The sequence below is a fragment of the Glandiceps talaboti genome, chromosome 4 (genome assembly GCF_964340395.1).
Source record: "Glandiceps talaboti chromosome 4, keGlaTala1.1, whole genome shotgun sequence".
Taxonomy (NCBI): domain Eukaryota; kingdom Metazoa; phylum Hemichordata; class Enteropneusta; family Spengelidae; genus Glandiceps; species Glandiceps talaboti.
The window spans coordinates 4,081,177-4,104,464 of NC_135552.1; the positions used below are offsets into that span (position 1 = coordinate 4,081,177).

The following is a 23,288-nucleotide window of genomic DNA, read 5'->3' on the forward strand; positions in this document are numbered from 1 at the left end:
AAAACAGTTCATTGTTATGAAGTACGGTTTTTCATGCGTCTTGGATATGCAATACCCAAATTTCAAACCCACACATCTCATATATAACAATGTAATATTCAGTTAAACTATACACGCAATATTGCAAATATAATTTTGAAGTTTTTTTATTGGATAAAAGACAGTCACATGGTTTTTTTTAAGTCTAGTTGTTTACACACAGGTTCACACTGGGAAAATGATTGATGTAGCAAAAATAAAGGGGTCTGCTTTATGTACAATATAATTACACTTTTATGGAGAGAAAAAACCCAAATTATAAACAAAACAAAAAACATATTTTAGTACATTGTATTTGAACTCTATGTACAGTGATTGCAATGAGAAAATTTCTTTCAAAGTACATTGTATTTGGATATTTATTAAATGCTGGTAGCTTTTCAAATCAACAGCGCCCCCACAGTTCATATGTACTTATCTTTTGTTTGTAAAAGGCTAAATGAGACTGTGATTTGAGATCCACAAAAATCAAGGCACAAGTACATAAATTTGCATAGTGCAGTGTATCAGTGATTTGTTATTTGTAATCAATTATTATTTTTTTGTTCAGTTGGAGACCAGTTACCAAACCCCCTGAAAATAAAAAACCTAAGAAAAATTTTGTGGCAATTTCAACGTCATGATTACGGCAATGTGACATCACATAATTTGTCAATGATTTCAGCAATAATTAGTACTGCCTTTCTTTTACATGTCAAAGGTCAGGGTCATTACATCATATAATTATAAGTTAAACCAAACTTTCAAGACTGTGACAGGAACATACTACACATGGAAAGAAAAAAGAAGAAGAAAAATAAAGGCAATTGAATATCAAACAAATAACTTCTGTACATTGGAATTGCACTGAAACTTACAATTTTTCAACCTGTGTTTTTTCATAGTCCTTTGTTTTTTCAGAAAGCAAACAATATTTCAGTGACTTCAAACAATTAAAATATTGTGAAAGTCTACACCACATTATGATTGTTAAAAAAGAATTGCATACAAAAAGGTAAGAAATATCAATGTTTTTAATTTTCTCAGTTCCAGTATGTCCAAATCCAGGGTTCATTCAGCTCACATGGCCATGTCATGGGGAATTAGTGGTCTGCGCTATTCCAGGGTTCATTCAGCTCACCATGAGGAATTAGTGGTCTGCGCTATTCCAGGGTTCATTCAGCTCACATGGGGCATTAGTGGTCTGGTGGTATATCTGAGTGATAATCAATGACTGCGAAAGGCTAGTTGAAAATCACATTTTTTGTGCATGGCTGACAAATTCGAGTGTCCCTTTTGTTTTTAGCATGTATTGTCCTTAAATGTAAAACACAAGGGTGTGAGTCGAGTACTATGCATGTACATCACAGAACTGAGAAAATTCCTATAATAGAAATTAATAATAAAATTTCAATGTTTTTTTAGACCAAACACTGAATACATGCTTTAAGCATACACATTTACACAGCTGTACAAATCGGATAAATCTGAACTTTTCCACGGTTTCACTTTTAAAGCTAAGCTTTCTTCCATAATCTACTCATTTAGAAAAAAAATACAACCCATCATGTACTCTCTTGTTCAAGAGGTCTTCCTCCCCTGTGGATACAATGAAATCATCCCACTGCAAAGAAAATAGACTAATACATACTAATACACAGGGGAGGAAGACTACAAAATCAAGCAAATACAGTAGTTTTTATTCTACTGCTTTGCCTTCATCCTGTGGCTGCTCCATTTGCAAATGGGGAAACCTTCCAAAATGTTTATATTACACCCTGAATTACTCCACAGTTTAAGAATGGTCCAGCATGAGCAGAGCAAGTGGGCCATTCCATTGCAGCATAACAGGGTGTAGAAACACCCAAAAGTAACTTACACTGTGGTTTACATGAGTCAAAAAGTTGCATAGTAACTTCACATTTACAGCAAAGGTTAGACTTACAGTCAGAAATTTCTATCTCTTTGTAACTTACAAGAAAGCTTTAGATAAATAGCCTCTGGCTTTGAAGAATTTCACACAAATACTGGTATTCTTTGGCAAAAATGCAACTGGGATATTTCAGAATTGGAAGATTTTCCCCCCTTGAGACCTGCAGCCTAAATCTAAATACATAGACCTAACCCTAAATAAAGTACATGGCTTAATTTCCTTATAATATACAGGGTCTAAAATCAGACCAGAGTCTAAAATCTTAGCAAAGACACTAGTTAGCAATGGATTGTAGAATTGTGTCTTATGCAATCAAAAGCACACACATGGGGTTCAACAATTCCCAAAGTTCCGAGAAGAGGTCTATCAAAGTCTAGAGTCACTACATGAAAGCTGAAACTGCCTTTGGTCCTGGACTGCTGAATGTGGAATACTGCGATGTGTCCAATGGTGCATACGCCTGTCTGTCTTGGGGTGAAGTGTCCAGTAATGGGCTGGTGCTAAAACTCAAGTTTCCATTGGTGGGCAGGTCCAAACTGAATGAGTCGTCCAATCTGAAGTCATCCCATAGTCCATGCTGTAAAAATGAACAGATTTTACATGAACAAATCTGAACACATATCAAAATTTTAAAAATCTCTCTCATTTTTAAAATTATATAACATGTAAAATTAGCAATTATGTTATAATACTTTAAACCTATAGTATGAAACACACTCACTTGCTACACGTGTAGCTTAGCCAACCCTGCCAAACAAATGTATACATTGCTAGTATAACATACATGTAAGCTATCCTTACTAGTACTACACACAAATTAACACACACTTGATGCAAACCTCTCAACTCTTTTAGTTACCACTGGAATATCCCACATTATATATATCATTCAATTTATACACACAGCAATGAAACAGGACACGGCTGCTTTCTACAGTTCACCTTCAAAGTAACACTATCAAACTGCAATGTGGGAGATACTGGTATGATCATTAGGGCCAACAAAATGTTCTTAGTGTCATAGATAAACTGGCATTTGAAACTAGCAATGGGACTTGCTTCATTACCGTGTTATAACATATTAGCATGGCTACTGTACATGCAAGTAGTGAGGAATATTCCAATGTCTATACAACTACTACTTGAAAGTTCACACAAAAGTAACATGGACTCTGTACCTATTTCATTGCTGGGGTATATAGGGATGAAAGTTGTTGAAATGAGTGTGTGACGACAAGTAAGAAGAGGTTGTGGGAGGTGGCCCAGCAGCCTGTACATGGAAAAGAAAAAGATAAAAAAAAAGAAACAACCACAAATTAGACTACAAAACGACACCAACATGCAAAGAAGGGTTAGAAAAGCATACACAAACATTTAACACAAGCCATGACAAAGTTTTATCACACAAGGGAGGTTGCAGCATGCAAATTTACAAGCTACTACAGGGCCAAACACAAGTCACAGAAAAATTCAAAGAGATGTGTGCATATCATAGGTGTTTTTTATAAAGGATAGTAACAGAGAATACATCTTGGAATTCAAGACACAGAAATGCCACAACAAAACCTGACAAATGTACTCCTATTTTTCATAAATGATCTACACTTGTATATCTAGTTGGAGTTTTTCAAAACCAATTCAAAATTGTTACTTGTAAGTATATAACACACATATAATTTCTTTCAAGGTATTCATTATAAGGTAATGTTTTTACGACATTGTTGCAACAGAATTAAAATAAGATAATTGTCTATTCTAAACTTTGTAAAACATACTCAAGTACATTTTGAATCATCTTTTGAATAAAATAGGGAAGAGGGACACACTGACAAATAAATTTTCTGTTTTGCAATTTTCAATGACAAGCACCAAAGTTCAGTAAAAGTTGCATGAAAACATGAGAATTTATTTTTTTAACTGGTGATCATGCTTTGTTAGTAGTTCATGCAGGCATACAGCCAAAAGACATGTCTATTCAGTTTATGGAGGCAGTTGGCACAAAACACCTCAAAGAAATTACTAGGTTGGAGGCCTGACACAAAAGTTAGATGAACAACACTTTCACATTCTCACAAGCCAAACTATATTTTTCAACTCACGGTTCACAACCCTAGCCACACATAAATAGTATACATGACTTACTAGTATACAACAAGAACACACTTAATCGCTAGAAACACATACACACACAAAAGCATCATAATATGATATACATTCTAAACCTATACCAGTCCACCTACCTGTAACGAGATATCAGTGAGTTGGGGATCTAAATTCACATCCAACAGCTGGGCTTCACCATTGAAGAGGACATCACTGACTGTTTTTGTGGTTATATGATCATCAATGGCTTTGTGAGTGATTTCTGGAATCCTTGTCTGTTGAACTGGAGGGGAAGGGGAGGGTGGTCTTCCTCTTTCCAATTGGTCTAACTCGTCTGTAAACAATGGTACATCGCAGTTGAATGCATTATGTCTAGCAAAACCAGTTCAAAGCAAACGGTCCATTTTTGCATAGGGCGGGTAGTAGGCTAAGAAAAGGTCATGACACTTCCTCAGATATTGTAATATTAACAGAACAGTGTAATCATTAAAAAATGCTATTAGTGTTCTGGCATAGGTTTTGGACAATATGCCCAACAATAAATGATAAAATTAAGTTGTGGGTCAAAATGATAGAAACTGGATTTTCTTTTTGGCCACAAGAATTTGTGTGTCAATGGCATATTAGATTGGCTTAGTAGGCACATTGGTTTTGGACCATTAGAGACAGTGGCCATGGCAGGATTAGGGTTAAATCAGGTCAAAACTTAGAAATTTCTGGAAGATTTACCATGGAGCCTAGGTCTCCCCTTATACCTCCATACTCAAAGAAAGAATCACATATACACATAACAGTAAAGTACTCAAAGTGTTAGCTTTTTCAACAAGATCTTCTGGCAAACAAAGACCACAGAAGCAAGATAATTTCACTAACCTGGTTTAGCAGAGCTTCTCCTGATAGCTATCGGATCCTTCTTTCTCCATTTCTGTATTTCATCATCCATTTTTGCTGCTTTGTTTGGATTCAAAGCCCAAAGACAACCTTTTCTTGTACTGCCACCACTAGAGGGCTTCTCAATCTTTTCAAAACACTTGTTCAATGACAGGTTGTGCCTCACAGAATTCTAAACAATGAAAACATAATAGTGCTACATCAGCAAAATGAAAGTTGTATATTTTTGCTCTGTTATCTATGTTTAGCATGTACAACATCTGTTTACCCTACTACATATACTACTTATAGAGTGTAATATCGGAATTAAAAATCAAAACATCTCATTTATCACTGTTTATAAACAATTTCAGATAAATCCTTTCTCCCAACTTATACATGATTGTGTAAAAACAAATACCCCCTAGACAGAAACAGGATTATTATAATCCAGTGATTTTTAAGCAGACTACTGTTGATGTTAAGCAAAAATAAATGAGTCGCATTTGGATATTGAAATATATTCAACTTACAATGTATATTAGCATGGTTTCCTATTTAAATAAAGAAATGGTAAAAATATGCCCTTTTTTACTCAAGCAAGCAAATTTCATGACAGAAGCATGAATTTCTCTGAACACTTGGTGGTTTTAATTATATATGTGCCTATTGATATGCATCTTACAAGACAATACTTAATGTTATTTTTAGTTCTTAGCACGGACAAAGGCCATCTTCTTTAAATGACTCATGACATTGTTGTTACATGTGTAATATCACCAGCTGTGTTGGGACCCCACCAAACTGAGTAATACATATTATACAATACAAATAATGATTTTGTAAACATGTAGATGATGTACTAGCATATTATCCTCATTAGAAAATAAATTGTGAAATTATTTCCTTTTCCTTGATCTTCCCACATATAACTATTACTAGGTTACAAATTAGCTCTGTGACTCAAGATTGCATCATACCTAAAATCTATCATATCTACTATAATACCATCATCATACCAATAGGCATTTACAGAGCCACTTTTCCAATTTACATCACACAATAATTTGTAGAGTGTGAAAATAAAATAAAATAATTTTTAAAACAAGCATTGCCAAAAAAAATGGCAACCTGTAAAATGTAAATAGTAATTCTGTATACTGTAGAGTTAAAATCTTCCAAAATACCAGTGATTTTGTTGTACAACTACAGTGATACATACTGTAAGAGTGTAAGTCTACAACGATTTCAATGTCACACTAGAAATGATACCTTGAACACTTGTTGAATATTGGCCACACGCATCAATTAACTAAACAATACCATGAACTGCACCTATCTGGTTAACAAATGAAATGTAGAGCATGGAAGGTCCTTCAAATTTACATATCTTGTAATGTACAAGGCAGGGGCCAAGTTCAGGCTTTGTTCTGCTAACAACATATAGCAAAGAAGACTGAACTAAGGACAGGCCATGTGTCTCGTTACGTTCACAATGGCTATAATACATTGAAAAAATATTTTTTTTATTGTCTCCTAGTCCTACCTAAACTCTCCACTTGGGTTTGTTAATAATTTCAAGGAGTAATGATGATTTGAACTACACAACAACATCTGAAATGATTTATTATCAATATGCTGATCATGATGAATGAAGCAAAATTCACTTACCTTCCAACCATCTGGTGCGGTTTTGAAGTAAGGAAAATTCTCACTGAAAAAAAAAAAATTATTCAATTTAATTTCCCTCCTGCTCTTATGGTTATTTAAAACAATGAACCAGTCTGACAAAATTAATACTTGAAAAATAATTTTGTCCCCCTTTTTCCTAATACTGGCTAAAATTACTAACATGTTTTTAAAATAATGATCTTCCGGATTACGTATTATTCGATATGTACCATTGATAGTGCCTAGGCGCTGGGCGGGATATTTTACTACACGATTTTAGGCACCTGGCCAAAACCACGCCCAATCAACTCATACATTTGTCATTTGAAAAACAGTAAAAAGGATTATTGTGTAAAGGTGTTACATGTTCAAATTAGTTGTAATTTTATTTAGTTTTAGGGGTTTTTTCACAAAAGAACTTGTTACCTCTGTTGATAGAAACCAGCCCATTTAGGTAACTGCCTTTGTCTGGTGAATGAACTTTGCTAAAAATTTGCATGTAAAAACTTGTAGAAAACGTCTACTGACCTCTCTATCGAGAAAAACAACTTGCCTAATTTGCATAATTGTCGCACAATTTTGTAAAATAAAATTGAGAAGTCCAATTACCACGAAAAGTTTACAAATATATCCAGGGTACAAGATTTACGGCAGCTCTGATAGCAAAAGTAAAATTACGGAGAAAGGTTCCTTTATGATATGAAAACACACACGGCGAAATTCCTTTACTTGACGCAACGGTATTTTAACACTGGAATTTTTTGGATTTTAAATTTGTAACGTGTACTTACCACATGAACTGATAAATTTCGCTGACAGGCAGACACCCTGTTTTACTATTTTTCAAAGCCATTGCAATTAAACAACTGTAGGAATAAGCCGGTTTTGGATAGACTTTCGCTTCTTGTCCATTCTCGGTATTTTTCTTGTCGAGTTTTGGCTGTGTAACAATGTTTCCCGTCTGTTGCCGAGACGGTTGTTGTTGCGGCAGGTGGGTTGTCGTTGCAGTAGTTGCAACGATCGCCGGACTTGACATGGTGGTCGTTGGCACGGTTGTGTACATCGGTTGTTGCAAATTCTGTGGCTGTACTGGTGTATTTGGATATACCATCTGAATTCGAGTTTGCTGCAATTGGTTTGTTGGCATGGTATCCGTTACAACACTTGTCTGGTAATCGGGAAGGGCTTCACTGGTGGTAACTTGCATGTCCATCGGCACCTGTTGGACTTGGTCTGTGAGCTGTTGATGTTGAACTCCCCTCAGTCCATTCATTTGTACAGCTATGGCTGTATGTGGATCTACAATTAAATTGTGGTTTTGAAAAGCTTCTGTGCTTATATGAGAGAAGTCCGTCATATCAACACCTTGTAGCCAGTTCAAGTTGGCAAGATCACTGGGCAACGGCTGCTCCGTATTTGCACTGTGTTGGGTCGAAAACGTGGTCATACTTTCGGTCGTAGGGGTTCCAAATTGGTCTGTAGAAGACCTCAATATTCTGTCCATTTCTGATCGAACATTATGCTCGAAAATGTCCTCTACCGATAATTCAGTTTGTCCCTCGTAGTAATCCATTCCAATGCAGTATTGTAGCAGAATCTGAAAGAATGTGTCCTGGTACGTATTGAAGTCGTAGTACTACAGTTAGCCCTTGAAAGTTGCACTGGACGTATTACAAATTTTGCATCCCTATGACTTGACCAACTGGAGAAATTCTTCAAGCAAACACGGAATTGAGCTCAAAGACACGTGCAAGGTTGTTTATGCACGCAAAAGATGTCTGCATACAGTGCAAATGTGCACTGTTTTGGTGCAAAGGAGAAGAAACATGTACAGTTCCTTTTACAACAGATTTGAACTATAGTAAAGAAACGATCACTGAGAGTGGGAAACAAAGAACTGCCAGATTTAAAATTCCCCTTTGTGATTGGCTGCTCTTTGTCATATGGTTAACATAGTGTCCTCTGATTGGTTCATTTGACCTAATCACCAAAGCAATCCCCTTATATGGCCATAGTTACTATGTGTCGCGATAGCCCAACTCATTCCGTTGAGAAATAAACGAAAACAGTATTTTCTAATTTTACAGGGAACTGTGGGTTTGATTTAATGCACGCGACACACGAAACAATTACTAAGTTACGACGAATTTAGACATATCCAACACGTAATGTTTCGAAATCACTACACTTGGTATGTACAGGGTTTCTCTCATTCGTTTATAGGGGTGTTGAATGCTGCCCTCAACGATGGGATTTGAAAAAAGAACCTCTTATCTCAAAGATCATTAACTAACATATAAGAAAAATTTAAACAAGTTCATTTTGAGGTCACGTAAGTTGTGTTATCATAGATTTATAAAAACATGATAACTAAACTCATGATATATGTTTTAAATAACAATATTTGAAAAGTAGTTGCTTCATTTGTGTTCATTTTTGGATAATTTGTTCGTGCTAGGGGGTCTTAAGAGTAGGTGGTTCCGTGCGTAGGATCGGGAAGAAGTGAAGATGGCACTTAGCAAGAGTTTCCGAGTGTACCATAAACTAGAACCCCCTCCATATTCTGTACTTCTTGAATCAAGGAACAAAGATGACACTCTCATGTTTGAGTCAAATGCCGTGGCTGTATTGTGTAAGTTACATTTGTCATTGATTTTCTTACGGTAGAATCAAACAGAGGTCATGTCACCGGCCGGTGTTTTGAAAGCTTTCACTTCTGTTTCCTGTCATCGTAATACATCATATTCTGCATTGTAACTATAAATAATGACGTGACTTTGATAATGAAAAATCACCATCTTATCAAAAAGCAATTGGAATTCCTTTCCTCAATATGTTTGTTAATTTGAGCAGTGTGCATGGACCGTTCCATCGGTATATTATTGTCACAATCCAATGTCACTGACTAATTACTTGCGTCCGGTTGATAATTTACAGTAAAAAAGACACTAAAAACATATTTTGAAATCGAATATACATGTACGTGTGTACAACAGTAAATATCGTGTTTTACTGTATGACTTTGATGATATATACAGATTCCTATTTCAAACCACACCACACTGTCTGAAACCTATGTTTTGTGTAGATATAAGAATGACTTCTTCTTTTTTGAAGAAGTTGAGGGATAAATTCAGGGTCGAGTCCAACTTATTCCGTGTACAGTCAGGACTATTGTCTTTCAAGAAAGAATACTCAAATGATATAACAAAATCCAGTTGTCTGAATCGTCTCATTCACAAGGCTAGGTTGGCGCAGAGAGACGACAACTCCATGATCAAAGATATGATTCTTTCAATGTGCTGTCACTGTGTCAGAAACAACATGTATCAAGTGCCAGCTAAACTGGTCTTCCTGAAGATTAAACACTACTATATTAATATTTACTTGTGAATTCTGCTAATATTTCGGTTTATTCTTGACTGTATCATGTCTCAATATAGGGTGCATTTTCACAAGTAATAGTTGCATGATGATGTACCTCTGTACTAGTTTGTACTTGGTATATAGTGTGTCTGTATGTCACCCTATCACTGTATCAGCCAGCACTCATTGGTTGGTGTGTCATGTCACCCCTATCAGCCAGCACTCACCACTGGTTAGACTAGTTGATGTGTCATGTCACCCTATCAGCCAGTACCCACTGGTTAGACTGATTGATGTGTCATGTCACCCTATCAGCCAGTACCCACTGGTTAGACTGATTGATGTGTCATGTCACCCTATCAGCGAGTACCCACTGGTTAGACTGATTGATGTGTCATGTCACCCTATCAGCCAGTACCCACTGGTTAGACTGGTTGATGTCTTGTAACCCTATCAGCCAGTACCAACTGGTTAGATGATTAGATATGACACAATTTATCTATGTTACTGTCTACTAGCTTTGCAAACTATCTGGAATGGGAATATGTATCATTCGGCCATGATAGATGTATTAAGATAGCCTGGTCATAGACTACATTGTAGGCTCAGACAGCACGTTAACTCACAAATGAAAGGTGGCAGCACTTTACAATGTACATGTAAATTAACTTGCCTAATCTCCTAAAGTTTAAATGAAAAAACTTTAAATGTCTGGCCTTTCACATTGAATAAAAAGAGTTTGTCGTGATGTCACAAGTCAAGATTGAGACAAGTTAATAAGTGGAACGAGTTAACTTAATGTAGGATGATTTGAGAATCACTGTACCTAATTTACTTAGTACAAATTGTTGGAGAAAGGGAGATTTATACCTGAACTAAGAGACTATGAACATTGATTTTCAACCTTTTTTTGTCGTTTACAGCTGCAAATGAAACCGATGCTGTCAAGAAGCAATATTCCAAAGCAGTGGATGCTTATGGATGTCTTGGTGTACTTAATTTAAACATTGGTAAGTTAACAAGTATTTCCTTTATAGTACTGTATGCAAATGTTCAACATCTCTAGTCTGGAATAAATGCTAACTACAGGAGATTTCATTTCCTTCTGTACACTTGAACATGTCTGCCACAAATCCTTGTAAATAACTGGGAATGTCAAACTACTATCTATAACAATCTGTTACTTTATTTCTGCAGTAGTAAATGTATGTATACTGGTGAATCATTATGATTCCAGACTACATTACCAACAACCGCCAAGAAACACATACATGACAGAAATGTTGTATTGTTTTTTTAATTTCTTATTCTTATTAACCTGATTGATAAGTGAAAAAATGAAGTTTTGATCATTTCATGTGAATCTGTAGGCACATCTTACAACATTTTAGTTATTGATGATAACTACTGAATACTTATAGTTACTTCATGTGTTCATAGTACATGCACTTTCTTGGTTCACTGGCTGGTCGTGTACTATCCTGTATTAACCTGTAGCTTGAACACAGGAAAACAGTTCCAACTGTTAAACAGATTGATAGAAATAATAGACACCCTTTTAATACAGGCCTGATAGAACAGGTGTCCTCACTGTATGAAGTTCCTCCCTTTAATTAATATGTTCACTAACAGGTGCTGTAAATGAGACAAAAAGTCATTTAAGGACAGTGATGCAATTGATAGGTATGACCTTTGACCTTTTGTAGAGTGCAGTCTGAGCACTGTTTACAGTGGTACTCTGACACCCAGCTGTGAGTTTGTGGTTAAAATCACAGTGGATCACATAGATATACATGTTAGCTGGTGTGTTAGAAGTAAATGACCCTAGGGGTGAATCTAAATATACATTTGTATCAGTCTTGTGCAAGTATTTTTTACAAAAAAATGTATCTGTGTCTTGTTTCTTGCATGATTACAATGAATGAATTGTCAATTTGTCAATTCTTTGTAGTCATTCCTATAGGTACATCATCACCGTACGTGTACATGTATGTTGGGAGTAATTACAAAGTTAATATTCACCATTATTCCTTTAGTCTCCCCTAATACATCCATGGTCTAGCAAAGGAGTTACATGTAGGCTGGTACAGTATTTTTGCTAAGGCTGAGGAACCCTGGTAACAGAAAGGAAGATAAGGGTAAAAATGGCAGTGTTTCCCCATAGAGTCTATGGCAAATTTGGGGGGAACCTGAGGTAAATTGACATGGGAATCCAGGTAGATTTTAGTCCAGGGTTTAGTAGTAAATGTACTTACCATGATTGTAGGTGAGTCTAGTCAGGGGCCGGCTTTACCAGTAAATATACTTGCCATGTGAATGTAGGTGTAAGTTAGATTACTTTACACAGTACATGTAATAGGATTCCATCATTCCATGATTCCAGGCTTTATTCAAACATACACCTGCTTAAAAAGAAACAATTTTTGCAAAAAGGAGGAAGTACTTTTGTTATCTGGTGAAATAAATTTCATTCATTCATTCATTCATTCATTCAAAGTACAGTTAAAATGTGGTATCGTTACTATAGTATCCAAAACAGTGACTGTGTCAGCGAAGTGTTTTCATAAAGGCAGTAGCTAATATTAACACAGGGTTCCCAGTCATTTTACCATTAATTTTGTTGATATACAGGAAGCAATGCAAATATTACTATTTCCCCCTTTCTCTTCAGTGTGGTAGGAATTTCAAATACATTACATTGCATTTCTCAAACAGGACATATAGGACGATACAATATAGTTACCTTGGAATGGTAAATTGTGGTAATGCAGTAATTTTATCCACCTACTATGGCCCTTGATCACACAATGATTTGATTAATTTGTTCAGCATTGATGTCTGTCTTCACTTTTAGTGCCCCCCCCCCCCCCCAATAAGTTTATTAGGACATATACATGTAGGAACAGGGATTTTACTTTTGTTATTTTGAATATTATGGATTTTCTATTATTTTTTGGTTTCAAGACACTACCATGCCTTGAACATTGCGGTAATATGTCAACAAATGATTAGCCCTACGTGTATGTAGTCGATGAGGGCCCACAGTACAATAATATTCTCGTACAATTATGCAGTAGATATTGGTACATACAAAACACCCCTTTTAGTGATGCTTTTGAGGACTGGCGAGAGAGTCTGAGGTTGAATCATTTCATGAGTAACACATTATTTTGTTTATTTGGCCTCAATTATTTCATGACCTTCAACCCAAGTCATGATGTTTGAAAGAAAAATAACAAGGTTCGAAATACATTCTTGTGTCTCATCCAAATTATTTCTATCTCTATGTAACAGGTGATACAATTGTCTTGTACTTAGTACTAGTCACTGGCTGTGCCTCAGTTGGTAAAATTGGAGAATGTGAAGTTTTCAGAATCACGGCAACTACGTTTATTTCGTTGAGAGGTGATCCCATTGATGAAGAAAGGATTTCTGAAGTTCGCAAACTCCTCAACTCAGGAACATTTTATTTTTCATGGTCGCCAAAACCTGATGTGGAGTTTGATTTGAGTCTGTGTGCACAGAGAAGAATACAGGATCACAGTACGGATAATAGATTCTTTTGGTAAGTAACAAATTTTAAATTATTTAGTTCTGACTGAATATTTCCAAGTTTTCAGTCTAGCATTAAGAAATATAGTGACACAAATACCTTGTAGCTTTGGTCAAGCAACTACAATGTACAAATGACTGTATAATATATTTCCAATCATGGTCTTTGCCTATGTAGTTGACATGATTAGATTGTTCCTGTATATTATAAGGTAATTTTGGGGAGCACCAACTCTCACTACATGCACATCAATCAAACATTATTAGCTGTGTACACTTTAATCAATTTGTCTTGCACAGCATGGATACAGCTATACATTGTATAATACATTACATGTACATGTATGTTGTGGTTATTTTCATAAATAAAGACTCAATGAAATATACATGCATAGTGTAGTGTCTGAAAACATCCTGTCATATCAGTACACTTTAGGTATTATACATGCATAGTAGTAGTGTAGTGTCTGAAAACATCCTGTCATATCAGTACATTCTAGGTATTATACATGCATAGTAGTAGTGTAGTGTCTGAAAACATCCTGTCATATCAGTACATTCTAGGTATTATACATGCATAGTAGTAGTGTAGTGTCTGAAAACATCCTGTCATATCAGTACATTCTAGGTATTATACATGCATAGTAGTAGTGTAGTGTCTGAAAACATCCTGTCATATCAGTACACTTTAGGTATTATACATGTATAGTAGTGTAGTACATGATAGTTGAATAATTTTTAATGCAATGTTGACATACAACATGTATACAGTATAGATATTTATATGTTGAATACATTTACATTTAAATATGGCTTTAATTGCTATTAGAGTATTGAGATGTACATTGTATTACAAGTGATTATACTTCAATTGGTTGACCATTAACAAAAATGAAATGTACAGAAGGAGTAAAAGACAACCCTATAATCTCAGCTGATATACTGTAAATCTGGTAATTTCATTATAGAAGATTTATTTTCACTTAGTTCACTGGAAAACAAAAACGCTAAAATAAGTAGTGACTAAAATGTATTCTTGTACATCTACAATGTACCAATCTGGTAATTAGCAAAAATTAGTCTTTGAGAACTAGCTGAAGACAGCAAAATCACAAAAAATATTCTAGCGAGTGGCGAAAATATGTAGGTTTACAGTGTACATGTACGTATATGTACTATTGTGTTGTAATATGTAGACTGACAACTCAGTTGATGTACATGTATACTGTTATGTAAGAATGATTTATGTGAGTGTCATCTTAATATATTAACAGCAATTACATTAAATAGATTAATTAACTACATGTACCAATATTTCATTGATTGAACTATCATTACTGCTATTTGTAATCCCCATTCTAAATACATATTGTTTGTAGACTACAGATTGAAATTGGACTCCATGTATTTATTTTATATTTTGTGAAATGGTGTCAAAAACATCTCAGTTGAATTTTCAACAAGTCAAGAAGTTTGATATTTTGTGAAACGAAAATTTGACAGTGACCTTGCTGAGTCAAATATTAAAGCTTTCATTTGATTCAATGTGAAATCATTATTGTTATGATTGTGTATCCACTGAAAGAAAAAACAACCTTCACGGCAACTCTATTGTAAATATAAAAGACAACCGAATTGTTCAATGTTATGACCTTTTCATTATACTATACTATACTATACTATACTATACTATACTATACTATACTATACTATACTATACGTGATATTGTAGCCTGTCAATTCTAAATTACTGACTTCAATAACTCTCATACAGTAGATCTTATGGAGAAACACAACAGAGCCATAAACAAGTTAGAGAGTTTGGTACAATTGACCCAAATATCAGTTTTGATATTTTAGGAGAATAAATTTGGAAGGGTAAATTTTTAAGGATCTTTCCTTGCCTAAAAGATTTCTCATAGTGAACTCTTCTTTAACTTTCTATGTAACAAGTAATAAAGAATCACAAATGACACAATAATGATTGTTTGTGGCTAGGTCATATCATACTGAATCATAATTAGGATTGACATGTAAACAGCTCTAACACAATTTATGATATTTTCAAAGCTAGAAAAAACTCTTTCCATTGTATAATTTTCACTAGTTCCCATACAAAGACTGTTTTTTAGCAAAGGACAACAAAATGTACAGAGCACACCAAGGGCAATGTTTTTCTTAAGGGCGGTAAGTAGCTAAAACTTACCTGTGAGTTCCCTGTCATTTTACCAGGTTCCCCCACCAAAATTATATTACAATGTATGGGAAAGTATGCCAGTTTTACCAAATTTACACCTGTTTGTTATCAGGGTACCCACACATTAGCAAAACACTGATGGTACATTTTGTATGTTGTGTTTGTATGTACACAAAGCCATTTTAGTCACAGCTTAATTTTTCGTTTTTATTTTCCAGTGAATAATTGGAAATTAGTCTTTAATGAAAATTTCTAGGTGAACAGTGTTCTCTGTCAAAATTGATTTGATATGTGTGGATATTTTTGAATCATTGATTTAGTATTTATGTCAAATTGGAAGTGTTCTAGGTTATGTATTGACATCATTGTTCAAATCCTGACATTTATAAGATATCACTGACATACATTTATATGGTTTCAATTATGTATAGAATTCAGTAAATCTTCTCATCAGTACTTCTATTATAATCAGTTTATTACTGGTTTGTTCCTCATCACTGTGACTGTCATATATTTCTGATTGTCTAAAGTCCTTGGGGAAGGTTGGAACTACTGTTGTGCCCCAGTAAATCCAGCTACATGTAGCTGTATAATTAGGGACCTCAAAGGTCTTGCTTATCTTGCGAAGGCTTACAAAAAAAATTCAAGTTGGGGAAAACAGGACTTATTAATCTTGTGTCATGCTTAGTGGCAACTTAATTGGATTGTACATTTCTATACTCCCCAGGGAGTTTGAGGAAGTGTAAATGGCTGTGACATTATAGGTATGTGCCAGGAGTAATAATTGCACACTTTCAAAGCTTTGTGCACTATATCTGAATTATGGAAAGGTGCTATAATGTACATGTATGCTATTAAAAATTACTGCAATTTACATGTAGTATTAATGTCTTCTCTCCAGGAATCATACAATACTTCAAAATCTATAATTTTGTGTTAAATATGTTTTCTCTCCAGGAATTGTACATTACATTTACAATTTTCTCTACAGGAATCGTACATTACTTTTACAATGTTGTGTTAATTTCTCTACAGGAATCATACATTAAGCTTTACAGTATATTGTGTTAATTTCTCTACAGGAATCGTACCTTACATCTGCATCTACAAAGGTTCAATGTCAACTGCTCAGAGTGGTTGTTAAAAACCATGTGTGGTGGTGTTGAAATCAGAACTATTTATACTGGCAATAAACAATGCAAAGCCTGCCTAGTATCACGGCTAAGCTGTGAGAGGGCCGGTACAAGATTTAATGTTAGAGGGACCAATGATGATGGACATGTCGCCAATTTCTGTGAAACTGAACAGGTTAGTTCACAAGAGTCATTTATGTATCAAAAACAGGAAAAGATACAGAATCATATGTAAGACTGTTGTCATGGTGAATATAAATTATACAATTTTGATGAAACTGAAAACATAACTCCATCAATTCTTTTAAATGATTAGACTGTTGTCATGGTGATTACACACATTATGAACTTATTGTGCAACTGAATGGATGAGTTCAGTGATTTATTAACAAGAGATTGCACTATTGTTGACATTTACTGCTTTACTAGGGTTCATCTATTCAGTTGTTAACAAAACACAAAATTCTTTTACTACAAAAGTTGATAGAAATGTTGTGTTACTGTACAGTGTAACTAGGGCACAATTTAGCCAAGTCTTTACGGGAACAGCTGGAAGAACATGTACTCTTGATGTCTGTCTGTATATATGTCTCTCTGTCTGCCTGCCTGCCTGCCTGTACATGTCTGTCTGTCTGCCTGCCTGCCTGCCTGCCTGCCTGTCTGTCTGTCTGTACATGTCTGTCTGTCTGTCTGTCTGTCTGTCTGTCTGTCTGTCTGTCTGTCTGTCTGTCTGTCTGTCTGTCTGGGTACAATCTATGTTTGTACTGTTTTACATTACAGGTGATATGTCTATGCATTCTTCCTATCTGTCTAACCAGGTATTCTTGTACTTGTCACAGGTGATATTTCTAGAAGACAAAGTTTCATCTTACATACAGACAAGGGGCTCTGTGCCATTATTCTGGGAACAACCAGGTATTCAAGTTGGTTCACATAAAGTTAAAATGTCCAGAGGTTATGAAGCATCAGCTCCTGCCTTTGATAGGTAACCAATAAATCAGTCTATCCATCAATTAATCAATACTTTGTCAGTCAGTCAGTCAGTCATCATATAGTTTTCAATCAATCAATCAGTATTCCCCACTCAACCAATCAATCAATCAATCAATCAATCAATCAATCAATCAATCAAATAGTCACCAATCAATTACGTAATCATCAATCAAAATTAAAGGCCAGTCAAGTATGATAGTATTACTCAAATCAAATACAAGTAATAGATAGTAATCAGTCGATGATTAAGTCACCAATCAATCAATCAATCAATCAATCAATCAATCAAAAGATATCAAAATATTTTATTGGTAATTTATGTCAAGTGACTGAATATGTGGGACCAATTCTCAAAACAATGACAACTTTTTTTTAAAGTCTTGTATGATCAATGTCTCTGACAATTAATTCTGTACAATACATGTAATCATGATGTAATATAGTATGTCGTGTATATACTTGCATCTTTGTAGTTATACATCAAGTATCTGAAGTGATACATACATACATTGTATATTATATTTGTCCTGTTGATGTCTCTGTACACAATTAAGTCATAACTTTATATATATGTTATTTTAGACATATGAGAAATTTATTGAGTTTAACATTGATTACCTTCTGTCACCAGTTTAACCATGGACATCTTCTCAATATTCATTTTTTCAGACATCTAAGTACAATAAAAGTGCAATATGGAGATCAAGTCATTGTAAATTTACTGGGAAGTAAAGAAGGGGAACATATGCTCAGCAAAGCATTCCAGGTAAGGACATGTTGTGTTGACCTCTCTTGATAGTTATTAAGGAAGTAACAGTTAGTAAACTTAGAGTCTTTGTTATTTTGTTAGTAAGGCAATAACATACGACCAGTGCGAGACAATTCTTGTCATTTTTAATCTGTTACCCAGACTGTCACCGCTGAGGGTTCTACTACGAGACTGCCAAGGCGAGCGTCTGGGGAAACGTAATCCCAAAGTTGTGCACACCAGATCTCTCCCCCAGAGCAGTGCATGCTGGGAATGTCATATCCAACATTGCAGGCTGAATGATCCAGGTACCTACACGACAGGTTATCATGTCTGAAGCAACAACAAACAGGCCTCATAAGCCCATTTTTTCATGACTTGAAAGAAATGTGCTGTGTGACTTCTGGTGCGGGCGACTTTGGATTTGGTTTCCCCCAGACTCTCACCTGGGTAGTCTTGGTAGTAGAGCCCCCAGCAGTGAGAGGCTGGGTAACCAATACTATGTCATTTTATGTCTGATGATCAAAAGTGTATTATAACACATCAGCCAGTAACAAGGAATAACACACAATCATTTCAAAACATGTCAGATATTCTAAGATAATCATACACAACTCAATACTAGTCAAAATCCAGAAAACACCTATTATCCCAACTATATTAATGTTTGTTGTTACCCATAGAATCATCACATGGCTTCATCACATCAACAAGACATGCCTCACGTTGCCTTTGACTACCATCATCTCTGTCGAGGTGGACGCAGTGATAATTTACGTAATATACTTAAAAAGAAAATAGATCCCTATGTACAGAGGTTTGAGTTTTTCAATGCAGAAGGAGAAAATGTTTCAAAGTAAGTCACCATGGCAACTCAGTATTGCTTGTCATTTTACACTTTGGAAGTTTTCTTTTCTTTTTTGTGGTGATGAAATTTGATACATTTCATGCAAACTAAAGAGGTGGCCATTGACTTTTGTCGAAATGCAGTGTCTGATAGACCTACTGTGGTTAATGGTGAGCCTGTTGAACAGGTGGTGTCTTACAAGTATCTTGATAAGACCCTAGCTGATAAACTCTCATTTACACATCATACTACAGCTGTCCAAAGGAAGTATCAACATCGTTAACACGTGCCTCACCAGTTGCGTTCTTTTAAAACTGCTTCTGTTACTCTATCGAAGCATTATTGAACCTCTTTTAACTTATTGTAACATCTGTTATTTGCCTAGAGGTCTCTGTTGTCAATCAAAACAAACGGTCTTGTCAAAATTTCTTTTATTGCTGCTAAAATTGTGGGCCTGCCAACTCTTGCTCTCTCCGACCTTACTGATCATGCAGTACTGCTCAAGGCACGTGTGATTGCTGTTGAAAATAAACATCCACTTAATGCATATTTTGATATTCTCTGATCTGAGTGAATATACCAGGGGTGAACAAATCCACTGGTCCTGGGTCCAAGACTAGCGCTTTTTAACTATGTTATTAACTATGTTAAAAAGTCATATCAATATACAGATTCATAGGCAACATTTAATGTTTCACATTAGCGGGACCTGGGACCATTAATTCTTTCAGCAGGACTTTTTAAGGCACTGGTCCGGGACCACCAGTTCACAAAGTGATTTGTTCACCCCTATATACCATTGTCTTAAATGCTCCAAAGTTTGATACAGAAAGACTTTTGTCCCATCAGCCATCAGATTGTTAAATCGATGCCAAGTCTTTGCTTTTAGTTGTCATTTTCAGGGGGGTTTGTGCTTATTGTTTTTAATTATTCCATTCTGAGCTGTGAATTATGTATCCTTTTTAAGGACTAATAAATAAATAAATCGTAGTAATAATAATTTTTGCTCTAGCCTGATAGTGCTGAACAAAATGATGTATCTTACAGTTTTCATTCACCTAATACAGCTTGTTTTCTTAATTTTACAGATTGCAGACTGGCACATTAAGAACCAACTGCCTGGACTGTCTAGACAGAACTAACGCTGTACAGACTTTCCTTGGCTTGGAGGTATGTAACTATGTATAGTGTGTACATACATGTATGTGTATAGCTTGGATGTATATAACGTGTGTGAGTATGTGTGGAGAGCAATTGAAGTAACCTTATTTCTCAATTCAAACAAATGTATAGTCTGAGTTCTAAGTGTGTCTTTCTAGGGAGTGTTTGCCAGATCTAAGTAGTCTAAGTCAAGGCCAGATTGTATTTGAAGGGGAATGCCACTTCTGGAAATAGCTATATTTTCATAAACTTTGAATTCTGGAGAGTCCATTCATGATTTCATATAAAGTTTGTGCAATTGTCAAGCGACATGACACCAAATTGAAACTCTTTCTGTTTTCACCTGTATTGCTACAAACTGATCCACTGTTGCCTCATGGGACTTAATTGCCTCATTGGTTGCACACTGACTATTCATGAGTATTTAGCTAAAGGTAATAAGCACTAAGGAGTCCAGAACTCAAAGTTTCTGAAAAATACCTTTATTTCCAGGAGCAATGTACCCTTATAAGTATTTGAAACAGCATATTTTCTGAACAAAAGTGCATGACCTTGTTGGACAGTTCAAATAGCTCTGGAGGTTTTCCGTTTTTGAAGGCATCATTCTAACAGCTCACCATGGTTCTTTAATTCAACTTCCATTGATTGCTTCATGTAATTGTTTATGATTGCTAACCAGAACAAAAATATTAATCCATATTACACCCTCATATTGCATGCATGCTTAAATGATGCTACTTTGAAAATGGCTGCAAAGTGAAAACTTGAATGTGTCACATTTTTCAGCATCAATCATACATCCTGAATTCAATTATGATGACCTATCCTGTGCTTCTTTTTCAGATGTTACCCAAACAGCTTGAACACCTTGGTCTTGCCAAGCCACTGTTCAGAAGGTTTGAGGAAACCTACAAGAATATCTGGGCTCTAAATGGAGACCATGTCAGCAGGATTTATGCTGGAACTGGTGCTCTGGAAGGAAAGACTACAGTAAGCTAAGAGTCATTTATGATTTTTTATGATGTGTAAACTTTATCAATGTTCTGTTTTCTTCTGTCATATTTTCACTTGTCTATATTAAGTAGACTGTAATGACGTTGTTAGTTTGGGCTTATTAATATGCAAGGTTTTTGCTAAGCACCAGCCAAGAGCTATAATAGTTAGTTACTGTCATACCCATGGCTGTCTAGTTGTAGACTATTGCCTCACTGTTTATGATATACCTCAAAGATAACTTTTTCAATGAGAGTAATGACTTTTAGTGTGTGTAACCTTTATCATCAGACTGTCCCAATACACATCTGTTATCCCTTATAAGTAATTATGTGCAGGTGTTGCTAGTTTAAGGTTTGTGCTTCCTCTATCCTGCATATTAATGACCACACAAATGTACTATTTTTGTGTGTCACTGGCCAGCTATCAAGCACTGATTCAGTGTTGCAGCCAGAGGGGGTTTTGGGTCATTTGTCACAGTTTTTGGACCCGACCCACAGTTTTGGAAGTGATGGGTCATAGATGACCCACACTAAAATTGTATGCAAATATGTTTAGCAGCATGACCCTGCCTATAGCAACAGCCAAATGATCATGTATATTGCATAGATAACATTTAATTAACAATAGGGTTGGATAGGCATTTGCATAACTATTTAGCAAATATGTAGCATGGATCAGCATGTGGGTAATATTGTTAAAAACTGTACAGTTGTGCTACAACACCATTAGCACTTTTTTTTTATAATGTCCGAAAAATGTTTTATGATGACATGATGACCCAGAAAAATGAGAGTCTCGGGACACTACATCCCACTCTTTCAAAAGGCTGGCTGCAACACTGCTGATTCAAACTCTAACATATCATGTATGTAAGTCATTTAGACAGTAACATGAATATCTTAACATTGAAATACATGTCTGTACAGTTGAAAATCAATCACTGTTTAGTGCACAGATGAGTTGCTCTTTTCCTGTTCTTTCAATATGAGAAGTTAAATGAAAATCTTGTATATTTGTTGACAATATATATTTTCCATTTGATATTTTAATAACCTGTTTGTGATTATAGCACAATGATATTTCAATAATTTCACAGGCCGGTAAATTGCGTGATGGTGCTCGTTCTGTCAGCCGTACAATTCAGAATAATTTCTTTGATGGCAGTAAGCAAGAAGCCATTGATATATTGGTGCTAGGTAATACATTAAATGGTGAACTAGCTGATAAGGCTAGGAATCTACTGGCCAAAAACCAATTGCATGGTAAGTTTGCAAAGTTTTGTTGATTTTTCTGTTTCAATTGACACCAGTTAATACTCAATATAATGTACAGTATAATTGATGAAGTCATTTGGAAGTAAACAAATGGCAAACAAATAAAATTGGTCAAAGGTGATGTGATGTGAACCAATTGAAATGGAAACTAAAATTTTGTCAAAAGTATCCTGGAAGGAAAGCAAAGAGAAAGAAAATCTTTGCCAAAAGTGGCAGAGAACTCGAAATTTTTATATCAAATTCTGACTAAACTCTATCTGTATGTATGGATACCAGTAAGTCTGTACTTATTTATCGGCAAATAACATATTCTGGCTTGCACGAATGTTAACTCCAAGCTTTCATGTTATTAAAGTGTTGCATCATATTGTGTCTTTGTTCTGTTTATTGTCTTCACTTTAATATCATCATGATGTCATCTGTCTT

General features: G+C 35.3%; 2 protein-coding genes across 5 annotated transcripts in view; one reads left to right on the forward strand and one right to left on the reverse strand.

The window, feature by feature from the left end:
- Window positions 1–216: 216 nt before the first annotated feature.
- LOC144433949 (uncharacterized) lies at window positions 217–8,432 on the reverse strand. Of its 2 annotated transcripts, XM_078122362.1 has the most exons (6): window positions 7,387–8,432; window positions 6,596–6,638; window positions 4,928–5,117; window positions 4,192–4,388; window positions 3,130–3,221; window positions 2,393–2,528 (listed from the first exon to the last, which is right to left on the reverse strand). In XM_078122362.1, exons 1-5 carry the CDS (start codon window positions 8,166–8,168, stop codon window positions 3,135–3,137), a joined length of 1,299 nt encoding a protein of 432 aa, XP_077978488.1. In that variant the 5' UTR covers window positions 8,169–8,432; the 3' UTR covers window positions 2,393–2,528; window positions 3,130–3,134. The 2 variants fall into 2 exon arrangements, with proteins under 2 accessions (XP_077978487.1, XP_077978488.1); XM_078122361.1 differs by lacking the exon at window positions 3,130–3,221 and having other exon boundaries at window positions 217–2,528.
- Window positions 8,433–9,095: 663 nt separating this feature from the next.
- Window positions 9,096–23,288, forward strand: part of LOC144434546 (synaptojanin-1-like) — a 30,834-nt gene continuing 16,641 nt past the window's right edge. For all 3 annotated transcript variants that reach the window (XM_078123010.1, XM_078123011.1, XM_078123012.1), the window contains exons 1-10: window positions 9,096–9,227; window positions 10,885–10,971; window positions 13,256–13,526; window positions 16,793–17,018; window positions 17,683–17,828; window positions 18,506–18,602; window positions 19,268–19,440; window positions 20,520–20,601; window positions 21,436–21,582; window positions 22,685–22,850. In XM_078123010.1, the coding sequence (XP_077979136.1) occupies window positions 9,104–9,227; window positions 10,885–10,971; window positions 13,256–13,526; window positions 16,793–17,018; window positions 17,683–17,828; window positions 18,506–18,602; window positions 19,268–19,440; window positions 20,520–20,601; window positions 21,436–21,582; window positions 22,685–22,850 (1,519 nt within the window). In that variant the 5' untranslated portion in view covers window positions 9,096–9,103. The remainder of the gene's footprint in view (window positions 9,228–10,884; window positions 10,972–13,255; window positions 13,527–16,792; window positions 17,019–17,682; window positions 17,829–18,505; window positions 18,603–19,267; window positions 19,441–20,519; window positions 20,602–21,435; window positions 21,583–22,684; window positions 22,851–23,288) is intronic.